At 41.0% G+C, this 12,473-nt stretch overlaps 1 protein-coding gene across 1 annotated transcript in view; it reads right to left on the bottom strand.

Moving 5' to 3' along the window:
* The window catches only part of LANCL2 (LanC like glutathione S-transferase 2), a 56,104-nt gene that overhangs the window by 23,694 nt on the left and 19,937 nt on the right, over positions 1 to 12,473 (bottom strand). Inside the window, exons 2-5 of the mRNA XM_073332810.1 lie at positions 8,402 to 8,519; positions 5,012 to 5,219; positions 2,577 to 2,724; positions 612 to 758 (exon numbers count right to left, since the gene is read on the bottom strand). Coding sequence (XP_073188911.1) covers positions 612 to 758; positions 2,577 to 2,724; positions 5,012 to 5,219; positions 8,402 to 8,519 — 621 coding nt within the window. The remainder of the gene's footprint in view (positions 1 to 611; positions 759 to 2,576; positions 2,725 to 5,011; positions 5,220 to 8,401; positions 8,520 to 12,473) is intronic.

Raw genomic sequence — 12,473 nt, 5'->3', positions numbered from 1 at the left:
AATGTTGTACAATGACATTTGCTGAAATTATTTCCAGATCTCATCACTAATATGAAGATGAGGCATATGCTGCCTATCTTCAAATGTCAGCTTCGCCTTTGAGAGTCACTGTGGGACCTGGGAGGGATGGCATTTGAGGTGCAGGAAAGCAGTGAAAGTACAGAGGACTGCAAGTTGGTTAAGAACAACAGGCAGGGCAGAGTTGTGGGCAACAACCCAAGGGAGTGGGGAACATCAGAATAAACCAGGCTAGACATCAATAGGATGAAGGTGCTTGAGACAATGTAGTTTTCTGGAGCTGGGAGATGGTGAAAAATACACTCAAAGTGGAGGCTGGTGTAGGCGAGATCAGGGAAAGGGGAACAGAGCCATTTCTGATGGCAAGATCAATGCTGTGAACAGGAAAACAGGTGAGAGAAATGATAACTGAAGATTAAGAGCCAAGAGACAAGTTGGAAGAGCGATGGTCAAGGGGGTCCTTTAACATGCACAATGAAACCCTCAATAAGGTTCAGACTTTACTAAGTTTTAGGGGCCATTATGCTAAGTGAATGAAACTAACCACTTTTTTCATACAACAGAACCTTACCTTGGAACACTAGTTTACCTACCTGCATTAGCATGTAATAGATCCCAGCCACGCCATGAGCTGCTCCAATGTACTGCTTCCTGTGCCATTGGTACAACAGAGGGCAGCGTTCGGTCTTACGTTCCTCCTTTGAAAAGTTTTTACCTGACTCAATAATGGCATCTACCACCTAATGTTGAAATAGAACACACACTTGCCATTAATATCGCTTTCATTTATTCAGAGAGGAGTATTTTACAAAGAATTGTAAGACAACACTAGAGAAATGTATTCAAGAATATGAGGCATTATACAGGTCTACCTCTGCACTACAAAATATCCTATTTCCTTATCCCATCAAGACTTAAGTGTCAGGAAAACTGCAATTTTTCTGTACAATAAAAAGCTCTAACCTTAATTTGCGCTCCCTCCCTTGTGCATGTGTATTATAATACAGTCTTTAATTACACAGTCACATACTATTTTTGCCAAAGGATCCCTGCCTCATTTGGTGCACAGGACAAACCTGCGCTGAGATCAACAGGATTGTGTAATGAAGGAGGCTGTTGTGTGTAGGTCACCTGCCTCATTGGTTGCCGAAGTTGGAAGGTGTGTAGTGAATGAGGCAGGGGATGCAGGATCAGAAAGGATGGGCTCAAGATTAAGACAGTTGAATGCAGTCCTGAAGGATTGTCTTCTAACCCTTAACTAAGACAGACAACCTTAATTCTGGCATTTCCTAACTTTTGAGTGCCTGAATTTGAAACCGCGATGATGTTCTTTTAACATAGCTTTTGTGTGTGTAATTTCCTAGGCTTTTTTTGTTTTTTAAATAAAACTGGGGGTAGGGAGGGGATTCCATCATGTGGCATCATACTGATACCCACGTGGTTCATCAACAGGGTTGGAATCTTTAGAGCCAACACATAGACCTCCGCCACTTGAGCGAAGGGAGTAACTGATAGTAGCAGTAGATGTGAGGGATAAGACTCTTTTGCCAGTGGGTTTCAGACACATTTCCTGACAACAAAGGAATGGGGAGACTCAAGAATACTCAGTTCAATTCCAGACTTTGGAGGGGTATGTTCTGTAGTAGGCACAAACTTTTCTAGTAATTCCCCACCCTGACCCCAGCATGTCCCCTTCTGCTCAGTCCCCTCCAACCAGTCCCACCCTGGCTCCTTATTCAGTCCCAGATTTCTCGCCAGTGAGTCCCAGTTCCCCCCTTCTGTTTCCTTGCCTGATCAGTCTCTCCCCCTCACTGTGGCCTCTAGTCCTCCCGCCCGCTCCCACTGGGCTCTTCACCCAATCTCAGTGTCTCAGCATCTCCACCCAGGTCATCGCCAGCTAGTCCTAGTTCTCCCCCCACACCCCAGTTCCTCAGCACGTCTTCCCTCCACCCACCCTTTCTTTCCCACTGGTTCTCAGTCCCAGCTCCTCCCCAATCTCAGTCTCTCCCCAACATATACTGGGCTCCAAATTTTCACAGGGACTACAAAAGGCACACCCCTGAAACAAAGGCCACTCCACCTGCCAAATTTCAAGTCCCTGCTCCAAAGCATGGAAGCACTAGAGCTTTTCAAAGAATTAACCTTACAATTAAGGTTTCATTTAAAAGTATAAAATTTTAAAAGTTGAGTTGTATATTTAAGTATTGTTTTTGCTGTAGAAGAATTCACATATTCTGTATCCTCTTTCCTTTCATTGCATCTAGTTTTACTACTGTTTACATGGATTACTAAAGAAACAAGTTAGACTGACAAGTGAAGTCCTTCATGGGTAAGAGCTAGGACCTGTTTCTGACCTCATGTTGGTACAAGTTAGGAGTAACTTTACTGAAGTTATAATCAGGTCCCAAGTGTTTCTCCTCACTAAACTACTTTGTGAACTCTATTTTGCAGGTTAGGTGGAAGTTTACTTCATATTTTTTTCCTATATTTGAAGTGAAGACACAGATATGATTCTGCCTCAAAGACACCATAGTACCTGGCAATATGAAGTTTCCTACCTCTTTGATAACAGACTGAGGTACAGTGTCTGGACCAATTTCTGTATTCAAATAGAGCAAAGCATATAGGTAACCTGCTCTGCCATAAAGAAGCTCATCTGGAAGTTCAGAGTCTGTGCTTGTGACCGTTCTCTGGAGCTGCAAAAGCCTGGGTCAAAAAACAAAAAGAAAAGAAAAACTGTACCTTCTCCTTAGGACATACTAGAGTTCTCCTTCTGTGTACAGTATGCTACCCAATCCAATCAAGAGGTAATGAGAGCTTGCTAAAAATACCTCACACATTTTGTTTTTGGCTCAGGGAATGTAATCAGGTTTTTTTAAACTTTTCTCCTGTGGTAGTTTTTGATTACTTAATAATGCTTTGTGCAATTATAGCATTTTTCATCTGCAGGTCCCAAACTGAAGGTGGGGGAAGTATTATATCCCCATTTCAGATGGGGAAACTGAGGCTCAGAACCATTAAACGACTTGCCCAAGGTCACAACACAAGACAGTGGCAGGTTCAGAAACAGAACGCAAAATCTCCAGACTTTCAGCTTTGTGCTCAATCCACTAGCCCTCAGTGGCCCCTAAAATCATCTGCAGTTTACCAAGCTGCTGCACTTTAAAAAGTTTCATACAATACAAAAACATTGCATTTTGACAACCCTTTCAGCAATGGATCTCGAATCTCTTGACAAAGAATAATTCACCTTACAGCACCTTTGGGAGGTAGGCAAGTACTAGATGGCAAACTGCGGCTCTGAGTGCAACTTGCCGGAGGTCACATGGCAAATAAGTGGCAGAGGTCGGAATACAACCCAGGAGATTTTACTGGCTCTGACTTGGGAATAAAATTTGCAGTTACCAGACAACTAGACCATCTTGGGCCTTTGACACTCTAAAATCCCAACTTCAATGTTCCTGATGACTGAAATAATTTACAAAAGGATTGCTTAAAATTTCAAATAGCCACCAACTGAAGGGCCAAACTGTGAAATTCTAATAAAAAATGTCTCTGGGAATTTTGCCTGAATAAGAATCTCAGGATTTGGCTCATCACTTGTAGGTTAAAAAAACGTAGCATCAAATGCTTGACAAGGACTTGCTATTTAATGGAAGTGCTTTGTTTGACTTGAGGGATTTTTTTTATGGGGCCAGATTGACAGCCCCGGGGAGCGAAACCCTCAATCCACACACAAAAAAAGGTACAAGATGGGGAGACAGCAGCAGCACACCATGCCTCAACCCTGAAATGGGAGAGGGACAATCAGTTTCTGTGCCAGCTCAATCCAGTCTTCTCTGTAGAATTGCTCAGTTGAAACTGTGCATGTGTGTGTTTAATTTGAATAGGACCATCTGTCCCCGGATTTAGACCAAAACCTCAATTCGTATAGCCAACAACCACCTTTGATAACTATTAGCCTGTGCTGGATGTGAACCAGTGATTTGATCTTGCTTTGGTCTCACTACGAACACTACAAACTATCCATTTGCAAAAAAGGGCTTTAATTATTAACACTCTTTGATATATCATTGACATATCAGACTTAAGACTCATATTAAACTGTTTTCTTTTTAAAAGAAATATTGCAAATATTAAATTTGAGCATGAAAATGTGTTCAGATCACACCACCGCGTGACCAGCTGCAAGGAAAAAACTGAAGACGAAAGGCAAAACAAAAATCATAGATCGTTGCACTATTCATACGATACCAATCACCTGGATATCTGAGTGTATATAAACACATACCCTTAAAAAAAAGGGAACACCTAAAACTAATTACATTTTCATGTTTCCTCCTGAAGATAATTTTGAAGCAAAGGCTAATTAGAAAAGCTACTGCTCTTAATCTTATTTCACAGAGACTTTATTTTCATGCTTTGTGAAAACAGTGTTACTACAATTGCATCCAGAAGGGTATCTGACAATAAGATTTACTCTAACATAAGAGCTGTGTTTTAAACAAGCAAACGGATATTCATATCAAAGTGGCAGCAGAGATTAATCTCGCTAGGATCCTGGATAAGAGAGAGACGGATTAAACTTCTAAATATAAAACTGTATTGGAAATACCAAAGTGGAGCCAGTCCTCAAGAGTTAATCTGCAAACTCTAGTACAGTAAGGTATACAGGCAGAATGCTAACAGGTGCAGTTGTGTGCAGAATGGAAATTGCACCACACACCGGTTCTTATAATCCCCAATGGGACATCAAGGATTGGAAAGCCTCCAAAAAGGCTTTGGATCAAAATTTCCCAGGACACAGGTATAAAAGTAAGACATCTGTTTGATAAAAAGCAAGAGCACATTTCCCAAGCCAGCCTTTTAAATTTTAAGGCGCTATTGAAATATGAAACCTCTTGCAGTCACTTATTAAAATACTGGTCTTTGATCATATATAAAGGGATCCTTAGTAAATTTACAGCCTTTTCCACTATCACCAGACACTTACTTTGTGATACACTCCTTAGACTCACTGTCAATCTTTAGTTTGTGGTACACTACTGCCCCGACTGCCAAGGGTCCAGCATCACCACAGAGAAAAGTAACCCTTCGTCCATTCAGATTACGAAGTATTCTCTTCGCATAATCCAGGGATCGCTGCAAGAACTTCTGGTCTTTTGTGACGCGGTATAGTTGTAGGTATAAAAGGGCTATGCCTAGAACAACCATCGACAAACAAAAACAGAACAAGAAGATATTTCCTTTTCTTTCCACTTAAATGGCATTTTTCAATTACCTATTTCTCCTTCCCTCTGAATCAGTTCCCCAAAATGCTAGCAGATACCTGTGCTGTTAACAAGATGTAAAATCAAGGCTCTGACCACTAGTATCTGTTACAGATCCCAGGGAGAGAGCAAAAGGTATCCTGATGTTTCAATTTGGACAACTACAATGGCCTAAAATTTATTTATTGTTTGAAAGACTAGAACTCAACTAGTCACCCCATTTCCAGAGCGTGAATGATCAGCACTTTTGAGGAATTTAGGCTCAATATGCCTGTGTATAAACAAATACAGTACACACATTATATGATAAAATGAATCCTTCACTGCATGTGTAATTTGTTTTAAAGAGAGCCCTCTGATGCACTCTTTGGCTGTTATGAAATGTCAAGTGTTCAGCTGTCAACGCTGTATAAGACTTACATATATTCCACAGTCAGACAAATTAAAAGAACTATCATTAAGGTGCTTTAAAGGTAATTACAGATTTTTTCATCCTGCTCCGAAGAAGACTTGTACTGGAATAGCAACATAAAGGCGTTGGGCTGCACTGCTGTTTGAACTTAGAAAAGAAAGCATTTATATGAGCAAAAATATGACCATGGGTGAAATTCAGTGCAAGGCCCACTTAAACCCCATACAGAGGCTGTACTGGGGGGATACCGGTGGAATGGCTGTGCAGGGGTGCCTGCACATCCCCTATCCACCATGGAAAGGTTCTCCGTAACATCCCTGAATAAGCTGGCACAGAAGTACCACAATGAAGGTGGGCTTCAGAGCCACATTTACACTGATTCAGTGGCCCCAGTACCGCCAAGCAATTGGAGCAGAGGGCCTGTGGCTACTATCCCAGTCCATGGGCTAGAATAGTAGCATCAGGAGTAGGGGGGCACTGCACTGCATCCCTGCACTGTGGCCCAGTGTTGTGGGGACTGATTGGATTTCTACAGTCAACCACTCTTCTCTTCATACATAGAGCCCAAATACTTGGGCTTTATGAAGAGGGAGTGGATTTTAAATCACAGGGCCCAGGTCTGCAAACCCTTACTTGTTTATTAGCCCTTACAATGGATTCACTGAGATTACCTGAATAATTAAGTACAACTCACAGGAACAAGGGTGTGCAGGATCTGGCCCTAATAGGTTGCCAACTCTTACATGAGTTTCATGTTACTTGCATGTCTTCGTTATTAGGCACCAACATCACACCCTATTCATCACAAGATTTTAAACAAGCTTTTATGAAGTATATTGCAAGGTGCATTTACTGTTCACCATTTATGCTATTTGTTTACTCTTGGCACTTGTCTCAGCTTGGGCAGAGAAACCAGAATAGTCATTTTCAGTGTTGGTGTCACTTTTTGGTTTTCATACGCTGGCACAATGCTGCAGGAAAATGGTTACATTTGGGAAAAATCGTTTTTGCTGTAGTATTTAAAAACAAAGTAATGGGAAACATTCCTTCTCAGATTAGATTTTGTAAAAGCTTAAAATAAATAAATAACTAAATCTACATTTTGGGTTACCGCAGTTGACAGGCCCTTTCAGAATGGCAAAAAATACCTTCCATTACATCGCAATACCCAACTATCTTGTCGTTCCAGCTCATGAGGAGTTTGTTTCTTTTATTCTAGGACTCATTTTATTACACTTGAGTTGTTTAGTCATAACACCTCTCTCGTCAATCACTGAATGTCAGAACACTGTTCTGCTAGATTTCTTTTAAAATGTCAGTGTGAAAATTGTCTGCTTTCACTCAAGCGACACAAAATTACTCCCATTTTTAGACTTTAAAATAAACTCATACAAGCTGCCAGTTGTCTACAACTTCTCCACACAGGCACCCACAGCACCATCTGTACAAAACATTCAGCTTCCCTCCCAGGACCATTGGGAAGAAAGCGAAGTAAAGTGCTGCACCTCCATGTCCTGAATGTGGGCAAATCCTCTCCCAAATTTACCATGGAGAGGTTTTCCCAATCCAACCTTTCATGTACCCACATGACATGAAGGTAACAGAATGAATCCTCACAGGAAAAACTGCAAACATGCTGTACTAAAAGCATTACTGTCTGCAGATTGATCTGGGCAGGGCACGAAGAGTGATCCCACTGCAGAAAGAACTGGTTGCACTTATGGATATGTCTACACAGCATTTTGGCTTGAGCCTCCCAACTGGGATCGACGGGAGGGCTAGCAGGGCTCGCGCTAGTGCTCTAAAACTAGCTGTGTAGACAGCACTTTGAAGTTGCAGCTCAGGCTGGAGATGGGGCTCTGAAGCCTAGGGCAGGGTGTAAATGCACAGCCTGAGCTCCAGCTTGAGCCGCGACTTCAAAGCTGTCTACATGGCAATTTTTAGAGCAATAGCGTGAGCCCTGCTCCCACTCGCTCCAAAACACCATACAGACATACCCAAAGAGGCCAAGACGGAGAACTCTTCTGGCAACTAAAAGAGCTATATCTGGGTTAACTAGAACAATCAACCCTGATGACTGCGTTCTTTGCCACGAGGATCAGGCTGGCTAATTCACATTTGGTCCTTGCACTTGCATAGCACTTTTCATTTTCAAAGCACTTCACAACATTCATTTATCAATCCCCATGACACTCATTCAGCCATTTGTCCAGCTCCACACAGAAAAGTGTGGAAGACAGAGCAAGAATTCCAGAGTCCGGGTTGCAAAAACACGCCACTCTCTCACCCTCCTGGTTTTAGAGTTGTTTTGCCATCAGCCGAGTCATGAAACACAATTCAACTTAGTGGACGAAGGTGAAAATATTCTGTGTCAGTAAAATATTTTTTAAAACAAAAAAATGTGAACTCATCTTCGAAGATGCACTGCGTTTGCAGTCAGACTCTTCAAGTACAGAAACCAATTTTTTCTCTTAGGGCCAGATCCAACAGCCATTAAATTCAACGGGCACCCTTCCACTAACATTGACAGACACGGGACCCAGACCCTCATAGAATATGCCTTGCACAGACCTACCATAAGATTATGATGCAATTGCCATTTCTGCCAGAACACAAAACCCTCACACCGGAATGGAAACCATCAGGGGCCCCAATAAGTCAATTAATTGGAAGTGTTCTATTCAGATCCCAGACTTCTCACCTGTCCAGCCAGTATATGCAGAGCAGTCATGTGGGTCTGCTGTCTTTAGCCCCTCTTCCATTTGCTGCAGCAGGTCTTTGATTTTACTCTGGATCCGTCTTGTGAACTGAGAACGGATCTGAAACCAGGACAGAGAAATTTAAGGAGAGGGGGGTGAAAAGAATTCAAACTGACTTGGAAAAATCAAGCCTGCTGCTGGCGAAATTTTTCTTATGCTTTAGCCAGTTAGACTGTACATAACACATAAGCAGTGGGAGCTGGTCCTTAGTGTCCTCATGCAGTTTATAGGCCTTAGCCTAAGAGGAAAAACATTTTTATCTAGTCACGCTTGCATCCGAATATTAAAATAAAGTCCTTTCAGATGCCCTTCATGTAAATGTAAAGAATTATATGGATGCCATGGTATTAATAGCATTTGTTTTTAATAATAACCCTATGAACTTATATGCTGCCTTTCATCTGAGGCCAGGTCTACACTATAAACTTACATCGGTAGAACTACATTGCTCCAGGGTGTGAAAAAGCCACACCCTTGAGCAATGCAGTTCTACCAACCTAGCCCCTGGTGTAGACAGCGCTATGTCAACAGGAGGGTTTCTCTCATCGATATAGATACGGTCTCTCGCAGAGGTGGATTAACTATGCCAATAGGAGAAGCTCTGCTGTTGGCATAGTAGCACCTTCACTGAAGAGGTGCGGCTGTGCCGCTACAATGTTTTAAGTGTAGACCTGCCCTGAGGATCTTAAAGCACTAAACAAATCTAACGCTACTCCTGTGAGGTAGGTAAAAAGTATATTCAGTTTAAAAGTGGGTAAATAAAATCAAACAGAGATTAAGAGAATTTGCTCCCAGCACCCAAGAAGCCAGTACTTTGCTCCAGGTCTGTGCCCATCATCAGCTAGCGTAGCAGAGTGAACTCAAATATGAACAGAACCCCTGATTACCAGGTCCCTGCTCTAATCATTAGGTAATACTGCCTTCATGGATTGAACTAGTGTGCCAGAAATGGTTGACTGGGAAGAATAAAGGTGCATAATGGAAGAGATGAGAGTGAAGGCTTCAGTTAAATGTTCTATTTTAATGAGATGCTCAAATAGCTCAGAAATTGTCCCCATTCCCATTCCTGTTAATAACAAACCCCACACACAACAACAATTAAAAAAACCTCCTCTCCTGGTCTAAAATCCTGATTATTCCATGAAAGATAAATCCGTAGGAGATGCAATTCATATTTTTCTTCACTCCTACCTTAACAAAATTTGATTTTATATATATCAATCATGTATGGGGGTGTTGTTAAAGGCAACTTCAATAAAATATGAAAAGGTTGAAACAAATTAATAAAAAAAGCAAAGAAGTTGTGTGAAAGCAGCCATTACAACTCATCTTACACTATCATGGCTAAGTGAAAGGTCAATAGATAGGATTTTCAGTTTCTGAAGTTTATTTTTAGGCAGATTGCAAATCATTAAATGTAATACAACTTCTCGGGTGAGTACAGCTGCTCATGTGTTTGCACGACCAAATCGTGTGTGCTCAAAGCATGTAGAGTGGTAGTTTTCCTGCAAGGGGTATAGTCTTCTGTACGAATCCCTGTGTAGTATGTTCATTACAATTGCTTTATCATAACATTACAGGCACTTAGTGCATGACTGGTTTTATTTTTGATTAGGGAAGCTACGTGCAGATGTGATTCAGTATAATCTGGGATCCTGCATTATCACCACCATTTACTCTGTCACTAACGGCATACAAGAAGATACATTATGGAGTACTGCAATAGTTCACAGTTAATGGAATAATCAATTATCTATAAAGTACTACCCTATTGACTTCCATGGGGACTACTTCTGTAAGTAAAGTTATTCATAGTTTCCACATTCAAAAGGTGAACACTAAGCATCCTATAAAAATGTACTTTTATAATACAAATTCTTTTGGCCATTTTTTTCGTCATCGAAACATTAACCCCCTCCCACAAATGTTACAATGGGTTTGTAATATGTGTCCCACATAGGTTTGGATCTTTAAATAATATAAAGTACAATTGTCCATTTTCGAGGGGGGGGAAAAGAAATTGATAATCCTTCCAATCTTTGATTATGGACAATTTATTTCACCGACAAGTCTTTATTGAGTTCTTACCAGACAATCTGGTAGATCAGTACTTCACTGCAATGATTCAGACAGTATGTCACTCAAAAAAATTTGAGAAGGGGCTTTCATTTTCTTTTCTGATAATCCTTTGATGATAAATATGATGACCCCAATAATTTCTTATTAGACATTCAGATGTACACCTCCAGGGTGAGGGTTCAAATCCACCAGCCCAAGCTGGTAGTCACCCAAAGCTATTCGCAACTGACAGCTGTTCAGTGACCTAGGTTTGGTGGTCACAGCCATTTCCCATTAGACAACAGTAGTGCAGCCCCAACACAAAGGGTGGGCAAAGATTAAAACCAACATTTTCACGATATAAGGAGACTAAACTGTTCTCTCTCTCCTTGAGGTGGCCACTCCAAGGACCAAGGCATACTGGGGGAAGAGCGAGGAAAGGTGGTACTGATGCAATCCTCTATACCTCTTCTGTGGAATAAACAGAGTGAAATGGAGGACTTCAGTCTCAAAGGCTATTAAAATACTGAATGCTAAATGGACAATAAATAAAAATAAGAGAATTTAAATGGTCTTTAAATTACTGAGCACATTCCAAGACAAGGTGGGTGAGGTAATATCATTTATTGGTCCAACTTCTGTTGATGAAAGAGACAAGCCTTCAAGCTACACAGAGCTCCTTGTCTCTCTAATACCCTGGAACACAATGACTTCAACAAAAATGAGAATATTCCAGTCATATATTACTAAATCATGCTGTCTTGCATGGCAGGTCCCTCCAATGGAGGTCAAATTGTTTAGGGGAGGGACTAGGAAGTAAGGACACCTGGGTTCTATTCTGGACCCTCTCACCTGGGTAAATAATTCAACCTCTTTATGCTTAAATTTTCCCTGGCTTTAAAATGGGGATAATACCTACCACACACCTTGATAAAATGCTTTGAGAAGCGAAGATGAAAGGTACTATGGGCTTTACTCTGATTTCACTTAAACTGGGTTTACACCAGTGTAACACCATTGACCCCTGTGGAGCTACTCCAGATTTACACCAGCCTAAGTGAGAACAGAATGAGTACCAATTGCTAGTACTATTCAAAGCCCTGCCCAAATACTTACTACATTTTTCTTTTTTTGGTTGCTCTGAAGGTTTAACAACTGAGCAGGTACATTATTTGTTTGATAATATTTTACCCCAAGTTTTAGGAACACATTCGTTTAAGAATTCCATTCCTTCAATCCCAATCATTTATTTTGGTGCATGTCACTGAACTTAAAAGTGCGTGGATTTTCTGCAGAAAAATTTAAATTTGTTTAGAAACAATCCTGCTTTAAAAAAAAAAAAAATCTATTCTCGGTTTTACTTGCCTGCCTTTAAAGACCTACCCAACATGAAGAAACACTCAGAAGCTCCACTCCTGCAAGCTGAGCCATGCGGTCTAGCCCTGTGGCCGCATTAACCCCATTCACTTTTGCACTGATCCGCTTAATGAAAGATACTGGGATGGGCAAGTGTGGGGAAATATGGATTTTATATACATTTCATTTAGAAAATGTGAAAAAAACCCAAAGATTCTCATGGTAGATTTACAGCTGAGAAGAACGTGTACTATTTTGTACATAGCATAAACAACATATTCATTTTTATGACTATTATTCCAGCTGGTGTTCATCCTTTCATGCTGGCTTCCTACCATGCCTATTTCTGGTAATAGAATGCACAAGTGGGGGGTGGGAAATCTAACTTCTAATAGCAAGGTATTAACTTTATTCCTGGTTTCCCCCGAACTGTGCTGCATAAGGGGATGATAAAGTATCAGAGCAGAAACGGCTCTCTTCAGAAATACAGTTTCTGTTTTACACCTCCTCTGCTGCTGGTGAAATAAACCCATGCTATCTTCCCAACTGCTACTCTGTTCTTTATATATAGAAAAAACAATTCAAATCCACCATGACCTG

This window comes from Lepidochelys kempii, chromosome 2, assembly GCF_965140265.1.
Source record: "Lepidochelys kempii isolate rLepKem1 chromosome 2, rLepKem1.hap2, whole genome shotgun sequence".
NCBI lineage: Eukaryota > Metazoa > Chordata > Testudines > Cheloniidae > Lepidochelys > Lepidochelys kempii.
Note: the sequence above shows the minus strand (reverse complement) of the source record. Positions and strands in the feature narration are given on the sequence as shown.